Here is a 17,325-nt window from a genome sequence, read left to right on the forward strand (position 1 = left end):
TTCTCATCATAAGTGTTAAATAGAGTTTCAGGTTTTTTTTAATGTCAATGTTTTAATTTGAATTTCTTTCTTAGGTTTAATATCATTTCATGTAATTTTTTTTTTTTTTTTGCATTAAGTCTTCAAAATTTTGTTTTCTGCCCTTCATTTATTTATTGGAATGTTTGTGCTTTTATCATTTTAACAGGTAAAGCTATTACATTTCATACATTTCATAGTGAAGTTATCAATTCTTTGTCATCTGTACTGGAAATATTTTCCCCATTTAATTCTTGTTTTTGGTGCTTTGTGAAGTCAAGAAGTATTACATTTTTATGTAGTCAGTTCATTTTAAGCTTTCTTTACTAATGAGATATGCTTTTCCCACCCTGACCTGAAAACTGATAAATACTTAAATATATTTTTCTAGTTGGTTTTTTTTTTATAGTTTAGATTAAATGTAACTCTTTATTCCATTTGGAATTTATTTTGATCTATGGGGTAAGGTAGAACTCAAACTATTTTTCTGCAAATAGTTATTAACACATTACCAGCCAGAATTTTAAAATATAATTTCTTTTATTTATCCCCTTTTCCTACTGGATTTTTGTATTTTACAGTGTTTATGCTTTGGGCCTGCATAAAGTACCTCAAATTCGTTTTGAATGTAGGTAGGGAATAAATAAAATATAATTAATAAACTTTCCCCTGGAAAATTAGTTGTATTACTTTCTTGTGAATCAATCTAAAATCTCATATTGTGTCCACATTTTTCTTTGTTTTAGCAAGATTAACCCTTTACCAAGGTCACACCTATGGAAGAAATAATCAAATTAAAGAGGATTAAAATTGGATGACATTTTTCTCTTGGCTTTGTCTTCCATTTAGCCATAGAGAAGATTATCAGTAATAAAATTATCTCACCTCCACTTTTCTCAACCATGGCCAATTTTCTTGATATCTGATTCTTTGAAATCCCAACCAGAGGATTATAAGAGAGCAGGGTAAAAATCACTTCTCCTGCATCAGGTTCACTTACCATCCTAAGTATGCTCCAGGAACTTCAAGTGCTAGCTGTCTGACTCTTGAACATCTCAAACCCCCCAAACCAATCAAGCTTTACAAAATCAGCTATGTTTAATTAACAGAAAGCATCTAGGAAGGAACTTACATGCAGAGTACATCATGAGAAATGCCAGGCTGGGTGAAGCACAAGTTGCAATCAATATATTTGGAGAAATATCAAGAACCTCAGATATGCAGATGACACCACCTTTATGGCAGAAAGTGAAGAACAACTGAAGAGCCTCTTGATGAAACTGAAAGAGGAGAGTGAAAAAGTTGGCTTAAAACTGATTCAGAAAACTAAGATCATGGCATCCAGTCCCATCACTTCACGGCAAATAGATGGGGAAACAATGGAAACAGCGACAGACTTTAATTTAGGGGGCTCCAAAATTACTGCAGATGGTGACTGTGGCCATGACATTAAAAGATGTTTGCTCCTTGGAAGAAAAGCTATGACCAACCTAGACAGCATATTAAAAAGCAGAAACATCACTTTTCCAACAAAGGTCCATCTAGTTAAAGCCATGGTTTTTCCAGTCGTCATGTATAGATGTGTGAGTTGGATCATAAAGAAGGCTGAGTGCTGAAGAATTGATGCTTTTGAGCTGTGGTCCTGGAGAAGACTCTTGAGAGTCCCTTGGACTGCAAGGAAATCCAACCATTCCATCCTAAAGGAAATCAGTCCTAAATATTCATTGGAAGGACGGATGCTGAAGCTGAAACTCCTATACTTTGGCCACCTGATGCAAAGAACTGACTCACTGGAAAAGACCCTGATGCTGGGAAAGATTGAAGGTGGAAGGAGAAGGGGACAACAGAGGATGAGATGGTTGGATGGCATCACTGACTCGATGGACATGAATTTGAGTAAGCTCCGGGAGTTGCTGATGGACAGGAAAGCCTGGTGTGCTGCAGTCCATGGGGTGGCAAAGAATTGGACACGACTGAAAGACTGAACTGAACTGACAAAAAGAATAAGTGAAAACTAATAATGTGCCAAGAAGTATAAAGGAGGAAAATCTATCATTAAAAAATCCCATCATCAAGACTTTTACCTTTAATATTTTACCATTTCCTCTTCCAGTGTTTCTGCCACGATTTATTTACATATTTATTTATAGCCCATTCAACTTGGTATTCAGTTTAATCTAAAATTATAACCACATTCCCATTTTATTAATAATTTCTTGGAAAAAATTGCTTAATGACTTCACAATAATCCATTATAAATATATAATATCTGTCTTACAGTTTTGAATTTTCTTAAACTGTGGTAAAATACATATCACATAAACTTTACCATCCTAACCAATTTTAAGTATACTATGCAAGACTGTAAGTATTTTCACATTGTTGTACAGACACTAGGCTTCCCTGGTGGCTCAGATGGTAAAGAATCTGCTTGCAATGCAGGACACCCAGGTTTGATCCCTGGGTGGGGAGGATCCCCTGGAGTAGGAAATGGCAACGCACTCTTGTATTCTTGCCTGGAGAAGCCCATGGACAGAGGAGCCTGGCAGGCTACAGTCCATGAGATTGCAAAGAGTCAGCACGACTGAGCAACTAACACACACACACATACACAGGCATTAATTTTTGTGGGCACCTGTGCTATCTCTTCATTTTCTCTACCTTTAAAATTTACATACAGTAAAATTTGGTGGGGGGGGGGGGGATGCTCAATTCCATGATATTTAACAAACCCATACAGTTGTGTAAGCACTACCACAATTAACATGTGAAACAGATCCATCATCCCATAAATGCCCTCAGGTTGCCCCTTGTAGCCAACTTCTCTCCACCCTCAGACCTTGGCAACTACTGACTTGTTTTCTGCGCCCATTAATATTGCCTTGTCCTGTAAATGGAATCATACAGTTCATAGTTGCCAGGCCAGCCGGAAGATTTCAGCGAGCAACACGACGCGTTCCTTTAGGCTAAGAAATAAAGACACAGAACAGATGGGGTCGAGAGGATCGCTGCAGTCAATGATGATTCTTTATTTCTCAGGGTTACATATATACTAAACCAAGAAGAGAGGCATCCCAAAGAAAATTCTTCCCCATGTACATCATCTTTAAGATAACAATCACCAGAGCTCTCTCATGGCGCCAAGGGATAAGAAAAGGCATCCTACTTATCTTAAGGGCAGTCGTGCAAAGCGATCTATCTGCGTCTTGTGTGCACTCAAGGCTTACTAATGTTCTGTTAGGAGTTAACTTGGATCGTAAATTCCAGAGAGGTGGCGGGACAGAGAGCTATGTCTGCAAACAGACCCTTGATAATCAATCAAGGCAGCTCCCAGAGTCAGCTCTTTCAAGCCGCTCCCCGCAGCTCCCCCTCTTTTATTTAGTAAAATGGCACGCCTGATTCTTTTGGCATAAGTAATTACTGTGTAGGACAGCCTTGATGTCCCACAGCTCTTTGACAAATTTCTTTATGATACAAGGAGCAATGCACACAAAAAGCGCTAATACCAGAAGCATGGCCACGACCCCTGAAAAAAGATGCCAAAGTGAGGTTATCGAGGGAAAATTGGAAAACAAACTGTTAACAAACTCTTCAGCATTTTCTGCCAAATCCATACTAGCCCGAGGAGCATTTTCTATATCAAGAATTTCCTGATGAAGTTGTATTAGATCTAAGGAAATGTTTTCATTATGCCAAATACCATCTAAATGTGATTTCACTCTGTCCCAAGGAGTTTCAGTACCATTATAAATTTTTGCTGTAACACAAATCCAACGATAGTTAGCATGACATCTAATTTTTGTTCTTAGCTTTAACCCTTGCACTTCTTCTCCCAAAAAGCTTACTGCATCATAAAGCGCATTTAATCTATCCTCTAATTTTCTATCTATATCTTCTTGAATCCCTAAAGCTTTGGAAGTATTTTTTGCCAAATCGTCTACAATGCTAGCAGTATGCACAGATTGAGCTAAAGATACAGAAGCAGTAACAGCAGAAGCAATTAAAGTTATAAGCGTTACTACTCCTAGAATTATTAATCCTATCCCCCTTCGTGGCCTAGCAAGAGCCATGCGCACTCTTTGCCATAGTTCAAGCCCAGACTCTTCATACCAGGGCTCAGTAAGATTTACAGGCAACATAACAAAGGGTGGTTGTTTAACTATTAAGACTCCAGAATTATTTCTTATTCCTCGAATGCAATTGGTTAGGGTACAATTAAAACAATGAATATAATATTGACTATTATTCTTAGTAAGATTTACAGAACCAGCAATAATCATAAATGGATAAGGTACACAAGCCCGAGGATATCTCCAGGTTGCATTCCCAAAAAATCCACCTTTAACCTTTTCTCCAGTCTACATGAAGGATCGGCTTGTTTCAAAAGTGGCCAGCAACTTCCAGACCTCAGTTTGATAAACAAGGGTGCCGCCAAGATTCCAAATTCTCGCTGCAAACTGTCTGTTACTTTCCTTTCCGGGGTTTCTCTCTGAGTCTGGCGACCAGTCCCACAGTGAATGCGTGCTGTTAGGAATAGAATACACCATAGCAGTCTCATTCCAGCAGTTTCCATGGCACCGCTATATGTTTCCCTTTATGCCCCAGGCCACAGAATGGGATATCCTGGGGTCCCATTCCGTTGCGTCGCTGTGCATGCCCTGTGAGCTTGGTCACACCAGGAGTATCCACACTCCAGCCAGTGCTGTAATCAGAATACCCAACATCTGTAACAGTGAGACAACCTGAAACATTATGATTTCGGAAAAAGCACATTGGTAATTGTGAAGAAAACCCTGTATAAGAAATACTGGCATAAGGAAGCTGTGGTACATATACACCATGGAATATTACTCAGCCATTAAAAAGAATTCATTTGAATCAGTCCTAATGAGATGGATGAAACTGGAGCCCATTATACAGAGTGAAGTAAGCCAGAAAGATAAAGAACATTACAGCATACTAACACATATATATGGAATTTAGAAAGATGGTAACGATAACCCTATATGCAAAACAGAAAAAGAGACACAGAAATACAGAACAGACTTTTGAACTCTGTGGGAGAAGGTGAGGGTGGGATATTTCAAAAGAACAGCAGGTATACTATCTATGGTGAAACAGATCACCAGCCCAGGTGGGATGCATGAGACAAGTGCTTGGGCCTCGTGCACTGGGAAGACCCAGAGGAATCGGGTGTAGAGGGAGGTGGGAGAGGGGATCGGGATGGGGAATATGTGTAAATCTATGGCTGATTCATATCAATGTATGACAAAACCCACTGAAATGTTGTGAAGTAATTAGCCTCCAACTAATAAAAAAAAAAAAAAAACAACTAAATTTAAAATGAGATTTGCCCTAAAAAAAAAAAAGAAGAAGAAGAAGAAAAAAGAAATACTGGCATTCTGCGGAAAAATATGCTTATCAGAAAACCCCCCCAAAAATATTGTGTCATTCACATACACAGGAACGGAACTCATTTCCCATCCAACAGGCTGTAAAAGAGGGGGATCAGGAACATACGCCCAGAAGATACTGGCTTCCATGGAACTTATCTGGTTTAAAAGGAGTAGTAATGAAATTAATATACTAGTAGGAGAGGCAGGGGAAGGGTTCGAAGCATTCTCACATGCCATCTGTAATAGTGCCTGTATCTGCTGAGTTGTCGGCAGCAGGACCGTCTCCTGGATTGTGAGCTGTCTCATTCGCTCCACCAGTGATCTCCTCCGCCGTGCGTACCAACGTTTCTGGGAGCCAGCGCGGCGCTTCGGCATTCTGCAGGAAAACACAAACGTGACCTCTCCACCATATTAGAACTGGATCCGGCCCATGCCATCTGCCTTCCAGCGGGTCTTTCCACCTGACTAATGGCCGTGCCTTTTTATTATCATAGTGCCAAAAACGTTGAGCTGCTGATTTTCCATTTTTATTGAGGCTCAGAAAATTTAAAACAAACAAAGCATGACTAAGAAGATTGTTAGGCGTAATAGCATACAAACTCCCCCTTTTTAATTTTTTCAATTGGTGCTGAAGGGTTTGATGTGCCCGCTCAACAATTCCTTGGCCCTGTGGATTATATGGGATTCCAGTCTTGTGTACAATGCGCAGCTGGGCACAAAAGGTTTGAAAATTGCGGCCAACATATCCAGGGCCATTGTCTGTTTTGATGCATTTAGGTAGGCCCATAGCAGAAAAACTCCATAAGCAATGCTGAATACAATGTGTACTAGCCTCTCCAGATTGAAGTGTGGCCATGATAAAACCAGAGAAGGTGTCAATAGTAACATGCACATATTTCAATTTTCCAAAATCAGAAATATGTGTAACATCCATTTGCCACAAATCATTGGGGAGTAAACTCCATATGTTGGGAGCACAAAAAATTGTGGACAAGTAGGACAAGCTTTTACAATTTGACGAGCAGCTTCCCGAGAAATTCCAAATTGTAACCGTAAAGAATTGCTATTCTGATGGTGTATTGCATGAGAGGCCTGTGCTGCAGAGATAGGGGTTAAGGAAGAATAACATACCATATGGGTGGCTTCATCAGCCAGAGCATTCCCGGCCACTAAAGGCCCAGGAAGGGCAGTGTGAGCACGTATGTGCCCAAAAAAGCAAGGATGAGTTCAGGCTTGAATGAGATTCTGAATTTTCAAAAACAAGGTTTGAATAGAGGCCTTTGCAGCTCCAATAAGGGGCACTGTTTCAATGACTGAGAGAGCTCTGACAACATAATGACTGTCAGAGTATAAATTAAAACTTTGAGGAACACGTTGCAGAGCCTGGAGTACTGCAAAAAGCTCTACTTCCTGAGCTGATGAATATGAGGTTTGACAATAGTAAGATTCATTTTCGATTACCAAACTGGCTATGCCATTGGAAGATCCATCAGTAAAGACAGTTGTCCCCTTTTTCAAAGGGCATTGCTGCACGACTTTTGGAAAAATAAACTGATGCAGCTGTGCAAATTGTAACAATTTATTAGCAGGATAATGTTGTTTAATCTCCCCTGCATACTGTGCAAGCGCAATTGCCCAATCATCAGAAAATTGAGAGAGCCATAGTTGTTGTTCAGTTGAAAAAGGATTACAAATAAAGTGGGGATCTCTTCCCAAATAGGTCACAGATTCCTGTCTTCCTTTTGCTATTACTTTGGCTACAAGAACACGGTAAGGACTTAACACCCGTAGGAGAGAGACTGATAAATAAATCCACCTTAGAGGATTATCTTGAAACAGGACACCGGTAGGTGAATGTTCTGAGGCAAGGATATAAAGTCCCCAGGGCCTTTCATAGTCACAGTAACTGGAGTGCTGCTGTGATAAAGCAGTTTCCACTTTCTGAAGAGCTTGCTCTCCAGCTTCTGTGAGGCTGTGTGGGGAGGTAGGATTCTTATCCCCCTTTAAGATATCAAAAAGAGGCTTCAATTCGTATGTAGCAAGATGTAGATAGGGTCTAATCCAATTAATGTCCCCGAGCAACTTTTGAAAATCATTAAGTGTTTTCAGATTATCCCTTCGTAATGCAATGGGCTGAACTCCAAATGTTTCCCTTTCTAAAGGAAAGCCAAGATAGGAATAAGGAGGAAAGGTTTGCACCTTTTCTTTGGATATTATTAGCCCTACTGCTTTTAAGGCAGGTTCCATGAAGGCATAAGCTGGTAACAAATACTCTTTATCAATATGCGCTAGCAGTATATCATCCATGTAATGCAGAATATAAGCATCGGAGTATTTTGCCCGAGTTTCCTGCAATGCTGCTGCAACAAACTTCTGGCACCCGGTGGGGCTATTGGCCATACCCTGTGGCAAAACCTTCCAATGATACCTACGCATTGGTTGGGAAAAATTAACAGAAGGAACACTAAAAGCAAATCGAGGGCAATCTTGAGGTGCTAAAGGAGTAGTATAAAAGCAGTCTTTTAAATCTAGAATTATTTTGTGGGCATCCCTTGGAATAGCCATGGGAGAAGGCAATCCTGGTTGTAAAGTTCCCATGACTTGCATAGTTTCATTAACCTTTCACAGATCCTGTAAAAGCCTCCATTTCCCAGATTTTTTCTTAATAACAAAAATGGGCGAATTCCAAGGTGAATTAGACTGTTCAATATTTCCCAATTCTAACTGTTCCTGCACCAGTTGTTGGGCAGCGTCAATTTTCTCTTTGGAAAGGGGCCACTGATCAACCCACACAGGCTCCTCAGACTTCCAAGTAATAGGATCTGCGTGAATTACAGGAGGATCAGAGGTTCCGTCTAAAAATACCCAAGTCCACTTCTTTTTGGTAACCTTTTTGTCTGAACAGGCACAACAGTTCCCTGATTATTTTCTTCCAAGTCCCGAGGTGGGAAGAAGCCCTTGATCTAAAAGCTGATTGCTAACCTGATCACTGGGGCTGTATAGGTATACTCCCATATGAGTCATAACATCTTGTCCCCACAAATTTACAGGGAGGTTTGGGAGGATATAAGGCCTAATGTCCCCTTCATGACCCTCATGGTCAGTTCAATGTAACAGCTCTGTACTTTGTTCAGGGTTATTAGTTTGACCAATTCCTTGCAATGATGATATAGCTATCTGTTTAGGCCATTCTCGGGGCCAGTGTCTCTCGGCAATAACAGAAACATCAGCTCCTGTCTCCAGAATGCCTGTAAACAACTTTCCATTTATTCTTAATGTGAACTCAGGACGATTATTAGTTATTGCCTGGACCCAGTAGGCGTCAGAGAATCCGAAGGCACCTTCCCCTCTCCTGGAAGCCAGTGCTTTTCCAGTCTGCACCGCAGGGACCAATATCAATTGAGCTATACGCTGTCCGCTAGCTATGGTGGTAATGCATCGCGGGGAATGGGCCATAATTTTGATTTCTCCTGTATAATCAGCATCAATTACTCTAGGAGCTATGAGCAGTCCTTTTATGGTGGAGCTACTATGTCCGAGCAAAAGTCCCACGGTTCCATCAGGCAAAGGGCTGTATACCCCAGTGGGCAGAGCCTGCATTCCCATTTCGGGAGTCAGTACTGTGTAGGAGGAGGAACAGAGGTCCAAGCCTGTGCTCCCTGAGGTGGCTCTGAAAAAGTCTGTGACTCGCCTTCTACCATCTGATTTCCCTGCATTGCCCCGTAACATTGTTTCGGGGCCAGGGGCTGGCCCCTCACCCAGTTTCCCGACTGCGAGGGAAGTGGGTTGCCCTGGACAATTTTGGATTTACAATCTTTTGCCCAATGTCTTCCTTTTTTACACCTAGGGCATAAATTAGGAGTTTTAATATTCCCCGAATTGGCTTGTTGGGGTCAAAAGGCGGCACGATGTCTGGGCTGGCCACAAACAAAACAGCCAGCATTTCCTCTACTAGGTAATCCTCGTTTATTTTTCATTTGCTGTTGATATAATACTTCTTTTATACTTTTACCTCGTAAAGCTGCAGCCAGGGTAATACCCTGCATATAGGAAGGTCCGATATCAGCACATATACGAATGTAATCTGATAGAACCCCCTTTTTTCTGTACGGTCTAAGCGCAGCCTGACAGGCAGAATTTGCATTTTCATAGGCTAATTGTTTAGTAAGCACCATTCCAGCCTGCTCATCAGCTATAATCTTACCTACTGCTTCAAGAAGACGAGCCACAAAATCTTGATATGGTTCATCAGGCCCCTGATGAATTTTTGAAAGATCCTCAGTCTTATTACTAGAGCAAGGGAGCTTTTTCCAAGCCTGCTGGGCAGCATTAGAAATTTGAGCATATGCTCCAGGCAAATAGTTCAATTGAACATTGGTATTCTGGTAGGCCCCTTCCCCTACCAACATTTCATATGTAGTATTGATCCCTTGTCGCTGGTTTAGTTCAGCTATATGGCCACATTGTTCTGTAAATTCTGATTTCCATAATAAATAGTCCCCTCCTGATAAGCAAGCTCTTGCAATTTGTTTCCAATCACTAGGTGGCAAATTTTGACCTCCTAGACTCTCTATCATGGTCTGGGTAAAAGGACCGTAGGTCCATATTGGGCACAGGCAATTTTAAATTCCTTTTGTTTTTTGAAAGGTAGGGAATACCGGGAAAGCAGCGGAGAATCCCTGAACAGTTTCTCCAGCTCTTTGGGCCTGTTGCATAGCCTTTTGCAAGGGGGACAAACTGTGTGATTCACGAGTTATATTCAACGAATTTTCAGGTTTGGAAATAGGTGGAGGATCTAATCCAGCAATGATTGAGGGTGCATAAGCAGGAGGCACAGTAGGGATTGCACCAGCGCCTTCATCCCTACCTTCCCTTTTTATTTCTTCCTTTATTGTTATTAATAATTTCTGCATGAGTGCCTCCAGACCCTTTGTCGGAGGGGCAGCTGCTGCCTGCACATTCGAATCGTCAGTTACAAGTAATTCCCAATGATCATCCTTATGGTAAGCAGCTGCCTGTTCCTCTAAACTTTCCTCATCCTCTGGAGTCAGCGTTCCCTCATTTTCCTTCAAAGGTTTTGCAGATTCTAATTCAAAGGTTGTGGGTCCTTTCCCTTTAGGAGTAGCATAAACTTTAGGAGTAGCATAAATTGGTTCTTCGGGTGGGAGCATGTGTTTTAATTTACTCCCTTCCTCATGTTCAAAATCAAGGCAGTCTCTTATTAAAGACCATAATGAAAATGTTTCCACAGGAACCTTATTAGGTCCGTGGAGAGTATAATATGTTTGAATCTGTTTCCCTATCTTTTTCCATATCTCTAAACTCATAGTCCCTTCCTGCGGAAACCAGGGACATACTTCCTCAACAAAACTAAGAAAAGTCTGCAATTTCATTTTAGTAACCTGCATTCCCTGATCCTTCAACATTATCTGTAACATATGCACAAACAACTGACGACTATGATCTTGTCCCATGGTTTATACTCTCGACAATACTCCTTCCTGCCCCTCAATATACAAGTACACACACTCTTACTTACCTTAATAGTTTCAACGGGCAGCGGCCGCAAGGAACTTTCGTTGAGCTCCACGCTGTTGGGCGCCACTTGCCAGGCCAGCCGGAAGATTTCAGCGAGCAACATGACGCGTTCCTTTAGGCTAAGAAATAAAGACAGAACAGATGGGGTCGAGAGGATCGCTGCAGTCAACGATGATTCTTTATTTCTCAGGGTTACATATATACTAAACCAAGAAGAGAGGCATCCCAAAGAAAATTCTTCCCCATGTACATCATCTTTAAGATAACAATCACCAGAGCTCTCTCATGGCGCCAAGGGATAAGAAAAGGCATCCTACTTATCTTCAGGGCAGTCGTGCAAAGCTATCTATCTGCATCTTGTGTGCACTCAAGGCTTACTAATGTTCTGTCAGGAGTTAACTTGAATCGTAAATTCCAGAGAGGTGGCGGGACAGAGAGCTATGTCTGCAAACAGACCCTTGATAATCAATCAAGGCAGCTCCCAGAGTCAGCTCTTTCAAGCCGCTCCCCGCACATAGTCTTTTGAGACTGACCCCTGTCACTTAAAATAATACATGTGAAATCCATTCATGTTGATGTGTGTACCCGTAGTTCATTCCTTAATTGCTGAACAGTATTCCACTGTGTGTATCACACAGTTTATTTACCTATTCACCAGCTAGATGTTTGGGTTGTCTCCAGCTTTTAGCAATTATAGACACAAATGCCATGAACATTCACATATGGGTTTTGTGTGAACACAACTTTTTATTTCTCTTGGGTAAATACTCAGAACAGGGATTGCTGAGTCTCCTTATTTTACATAACTTTTTGCTAAACATCTTCATGCTTTCATTTCTGTTTAGGATACATATCTAGAAATGAATAACAAATACCAGTCCGCAAGACTCCTGAGTCCATTGAATTCTTCAGGCAAGAATACCGGAGTGGGCTGTCATTTCCTTTTCCAGGAGATCTTCCCGACCCAGGGATTGAACCCGGGTCTCCCATATTGCAGGCAGACTCTTTATCACCTGAGCCACCAGGGAACAGAAATAGAAATAGAGTGCATAATAAGTGGACTGCACTTGAAACACCCCCTAACCTTCCCCCACCCCTGTTTGTCAAAAACTTGTCTTCCAAAAAAATTCCCAAGGTCAAGGAAGAAACTACAAGTGTACTCATCTGTCCCAGGTTGCTGGCTTAGGGAGATGCTGAAGCAGGGGTGTCCCAAGAGGTAGACCCTCCCTTGTGTGGGGTCTTCAACAGGCCTCCGAAAGCCTTGGTGATGATCAGAGAGATTTGTTTCATTTTTTTAAAAAATATCCTTGTGGGATAAACTTAAAACTTAGCAATTCTGTTACAGTCTTCCTAAGAAAAAGTTTTCTTTCTTTACTGATCCGTGAAGTACCAACTGTGATGATCACTGTTCTAATATACCTAATAGTGTTGCTGACACTATGGATATAATTGTGTGACATTGAACTTATTCAAAAAAAGGATGAAGCATCCGCCCTGTGCCCACCACTTTCCAAGGGTTGGGGAGTACAATGAAAATACTGCATAAGATGCACAGCTGGTAGGCACATTCTTTAAAAAAGCCTTTTACACTTCCACCAATAGTTTATTCTCAACGTCAACATTTGCCAATTAATGACCATGCTGGGTAGAAAGCTCATTAAAAACCCAGGAGCCAGGGTTCCTGGAAGGATATCCCATCTCCCTTGGACAGTCCTCCACCCTCTCTGTCTCTCAGTTTCCTCATCTGCAAAATCATGGACAACTAACTATAATTCATCCCTGGAACCCAAGTCTATTGAGAGATGGGAAATATTACTCCAAGGCCTGGATGAAAGACCAGATTTAAAGAAAAATATGCCATTGCTGCTTTTCAGTCAAACAGACAAATACAATGAAGAAAGGAGTCCCTGGCCCTAAGGGATTTGCCTAGGGGTCTAGTCTGGGAAATTCTTACACATCAGGAGATGGCTCTGAGCTGGATTTTCACAAACAAGAACATCCATGCAAAGGACAAGCCTGCAGAGCTCTGTGCCCATCGGTCACAAGAGACTGCCTCCCGACGGCCAGCAGCATTTACAAGTGACCTCCTAAGACCTTCACCAAACTACAGGGGCACCTCTGGCTTTTCTGTTTCCCTCACTTTTCAGACTCTTTCCTTAAAAAAAAAAAAAAAGAAAAGCAAATTTCTTCATACAATGCCACAGTGGAAGGAAAATAGACCTTCAATTTTTAGACCTCAGGTTGCAAAAAAACTTGGAGCTTTTTTTTTTAACTAAAGCACCACATAATTAAAAAATTTTACACGTTCTAATTATTCAGTTCCAAAACACCATACTTATTGCACAGGGTCCCTAAGGAAAGGCCCCCTTTCAGCAGGACAGCCACAGATTCCACCACGAAAGGGCAGCAAGGTGCCCTCCTCTTTTCTTTTCTGCCTGGGTGGCCACCAGGTTTTTAAATCCATGCACCCTACTAAGTTTCTAGGGTGCATTTTGGGGACCCTTCCCTTTCCCATCCCAGCAGGTGATTAAGGGCCCACTGGACTGCAAACTGCCGGTAGCAGGGCTGGGCCGGCCAGGCAGCCAGAGTAAGGTTTGTGGAGTGCCCAGCAGGTGAAAGAAATCACCAGGCAGGATAAATCCCTTGGAGTTCCTGGGGACTTCGCGGCAGGCACTAGGCTGCTTGGAAAAATCACAAGGGTCTGAGCTTTATGCGAAGGGGTAAAGTGGTAAAGGCCTTGACCCCAATGGCAAGGCCTTTCTGCGACCTCCAGGTAAGGAGGCTCCGAGACTATGCCAACAGAGAGGGCAGAATACTTCGTTCCATGCTCCACCCTACGCCACCGAGTCACAATTCCCTTACCTGTGGTCCGTACCCCTGCGCTTGGCTCACTGGATGCTGATCGAAGGGGATCCAGGAGCCCATGAAATGGGCATTCCCAGTTGCAATGGTCCCTGAGACCTGGGACCCACTGCTTAGGAGCTCAGAGGAGGCAGGCTTCACCCCCGACATTGGCCAGGTGTGCTCCGCCAATACGCCCACTTTCAGGAGAGGTCCACGGGCCTCCCTACTGCCGCCAGGTGAAATCCATCCAGAAGCAAATTCACCCCAACAAGACAATTCAAGCTTTCTCTCACCTGTGAAGTAAAGTCACTCAGTCCTGTCCGACTCTTTGAGACCCCCATGGACTGTAGCCCACAAAGTTCCTCTGTCCATGGCATTTCACAGGCAAAAATACTGGAGTGGATTGCCAAGTCCTACTCCAGGGGATGTTCCCAAGCCAGGGATTGAACCTGGGTCTGCCGCACTGCAGGCAGACGCTTTCCCATCTGAGCCACCAGGGAAGCCCCTCGCTAGGTACCTGGAAAGGGGGAGGCGGGCGAGGCGCAAGGCACGCCCTGCGGGCCACCGCCCGGCTTTCGACCACCACCACCGCCGCCGCGTCCCCGCCCGCGGGCCTCGACCCTGCCGGGCCCGTGACGCACGGGGGCTCCCAGATGGGCAAGCAGTGGAAACAGTGGCAGACTTTATTTTGGGGGGCTCGGAAATCACTGCAGATGGTGACTGCAGGCATGAAATTAAAAGATGCTTGCTACTGCTGCTGCTAAGTCACTTCAGTCATGTCTGACTCTGTGCGACCCCACAGGTGGCAGCCCACCTGGCTCCCCCATCCCTGGGATTCGCCAGGCAAGAACACTGGAGTGGGTTGCCATTTCCTTCTCCACTGCAGGAAGGTGAAAAGTGAAAGTGAAGTTGGTCAGTCGTGTCCGACTCTTAGCGACCCCATGGACTGCAACCTACCAGGCTAGTCTCTCCATGGGATTTTCCAGGCAAGGGTACTGGAGTGGGTTGGCATTGCCCTCTCCGAAAAGATGCTTTACGGCTTGTGCCTTAGCCAGACTACTTTGGGTTGGAGGGCGTTTTTGAGGAGATCGAGTGGGGAGCAAATCAGAAGGCTGTTGTAGGTGTCCTGGTATACGATCTCAGGACCTGAACAAGGATGGCAGTGGGGATGGAGAGAAGGAGCTGCAACGGAGAAAGATTTTAGTGGATATGACTTCACAGCTCAGTAGTTAATTACAGACAGGGGAAATATGAGCAAGAGGCAAAGAATGACGGCAGGCTTCTAGTCTAAGGAACTGACAGCAAAGCCTGGAACCATACTTGCGTGGTTGAGATTCAATCAATGAGTAACTTGTGCTCAAGCAACTTTCTCCAAGGGGAGTAATTCCACCATTAAACTGTAGAAATACTGTTCCTGGGCCCTCATACGTGCAAGTCCCCGAGCACTTGGCATTTCATGAGAATGACGACCGCTCTTTATCTGGTCATCCAGGAAGGCTGTGGGTTTAGGAACGAGGATGGGCTTGTTTTAAATAAAGGGTGTTGAGAGCCTTGCAGGATCTTGGGCAATCAAATAGCTTCCTGAGCACTGACATTTATTTCTTAATTTTTAAATTTACAATTCATCCAAATCTTGCAGTCCAAAGCAAACAAAAAAACAAACAAAACATGTGAAAACATCACAGAAAAATAATATCTGAAAATATCTGATCGCCTTGTGATTCGTAGGGGATAAGCCTAAACTGCCCTTGAAATTGAGGGCCTAGTGAATATTGGCCCTCAGATCTCATCATAATCAACGATGAGCAACTTTTGAAGAATTGCCAGAAGTATTTTCAAGTTCGCTGACTTCTCCTGAAGTCAAGATTGCTAGCTGTGATGATTTAAAAATCACTAATTGATAAACACCAATACAATTAGTTAACATCCACATAGCCAATGTCTACGGAGCCAGGCATAACAGAGTCTACATTAATCAGATGGGATTCCTATTTTGCAGTGCAGTTGATGAGACAAGTTACACAAGATAGGAGATAATATAAATGAAAAGTGAAGCTATATGAGCAGTGCTTTGGGGAATAAACACTGATATGTAAATCGTCACTTCTGTGAAGGATTATCTCATAGACCCAGCCTATGATTTCCTAATCTGTTCATAGACGTCAGTGTTTAAGTAAGGGACTTTACTCCAGATGGAGCAAAGTGTGAATTTTCCAGATCCGTCAAATTGAATCCTTCAAGAAACAAATAATTTTTTGAGTCAACTGCTCTTAGAGATCTCTGAAAATTGAATTCTACATTACAAAAACTTCCAACATTTCTGCCTGGAGAAATCAGAGTAGATGGAGCTGTGGTAGCCATCAGGAATATTCATAAGTATCCAGCCCATGGAGGACTGCACTTCCCCACTCCCTTGGAAAGGAAGTGTGATCACTGACTATCTTTGGCCGGCGAAATATGCATCTAAGTGTCTCTGTCACTTCTGTTAGACGCTTCAAGGGTCAGCGTGTAAGCCACACATTCCCCTCCTGGCTACTGTACTTATTATGCAAAATGTCTGTGCAAATAAAGCCTCCCTCAGACTGGGTCTCTGAGACAGGAAAGGGCAGAGACCCCGGCTGACCCACACTGACCAAGTAGCAGGAGCTAAAAGTTATCTTTAATTGCTTTAAGCTCAGAGTGTTGGGGGTGGGGGTGGGGGGTGGGGGGGTGGATTCATTCCTGAAGGGATACCTAGCCGGTATTACATTGGAATTCTATCTAAGCATTAACGGACAGAGCAAGGTCATTAACATCATGGCGTTGTTTGAAAGTGGACACTTCACATTAAAATCTAGATTTCTGGCGCCTGTTGGCAAAAACCCTGACATGTTTGTACATGGTGGATCCCTTGAGCACATCAACAAGCAGGTATATATTCTCCAGCTCATGACAGCCCTCGTGACTCACTGTGACCATACCTGAGCAGTCTTCCTCCCTGAGGGGGGGTGTGTAGATATTTGACTTTCATCCGCTATCCTAAACGGTCTAAGCATCATCCACGTACTGTGCTGACTGTGGTCCACTAGATTGCATCTCATTTCCAGTTACAAACTTCAGTGACACTTGTGGCTACACAAAAAAGTACAAATATCCTCAATACAGCACAACGAAATCTCTTAAGAAAAGAGATTTTGGAATTCAGCTTCCTAGGTTCAAACACCGGCTCTACCATTTTCTATCTGTATCTGGATGGCCTTGCCAGAAGAGCACTCAGCTTTCAGCAAGGTACCACCTGCCCCAAAAATCCACTTGTCCAGCAGACTAACAAAAACATGTTAGGAAGCACACATTCTTCCTTTTATTTATTTATTTTTTTGTTTGTTTTTACCTTTTGGATCCTAGTTCCCCAACCAAGGACGAAACCTGCGCCCCGCCCTCTGCATTGGAAGCATGGAGTCTTAACCCCTGAACTGCCGGCGAAGTCCGAGGAAGCACACACATTCTAGAGGGGCTAATTCAGCATTGAAAACAACCTTTATCCCGTGCA

The 17,325-nt window shown here is 42.9% G+C and overlaps 1 protein-coding gene across 1 annotated transcript; it reads right to left on the reverse strand.

Annotated features, from left to right (window-relative positions):
- Nucleotides 1-3,027: 3,027 nt before the first annotated feature.
- On the reverse strand, nucleotides 3,028-5,789 carry LOC122689391 (endogenous retrovirus group K member 7 Env polyprotein-like). Its single transcript, XM_043895786.1, has 3 exons — nucleotides 5,645-5,789; nucleotides 4,597-4,742; nucleotides 3,028-4,376 (listed from the first exon to the last, which is right to left on the reverse strand). Exons 1-3 carry the CDS (start codon nucleotides 5,787-5,789, stop codon nucleotides 3,393-3,395), a joined length of 1,275 nt encoding a protein of 424 aa, XP_043751721.1. The 3' UTR covers nucleotides 3,028-3,392.
- Nucleotides 5,790-17,325: the final 11,536 nt, after the last annotated feature.

Source organism: Cervus elaphus, chromosome X (genome assembly GCF_910594005.1).
Source record: "Cervus elaphus chromosome X, mCerEla1.1, whole genome shotgun sequence".
NCBI classification, from domain to species: domain Eukaryota; kingdom Metazoa; phylum Chordata; class Mammalia; order Artiodactyla; family Cervidae; genus Cervus; species Cervus elaphus.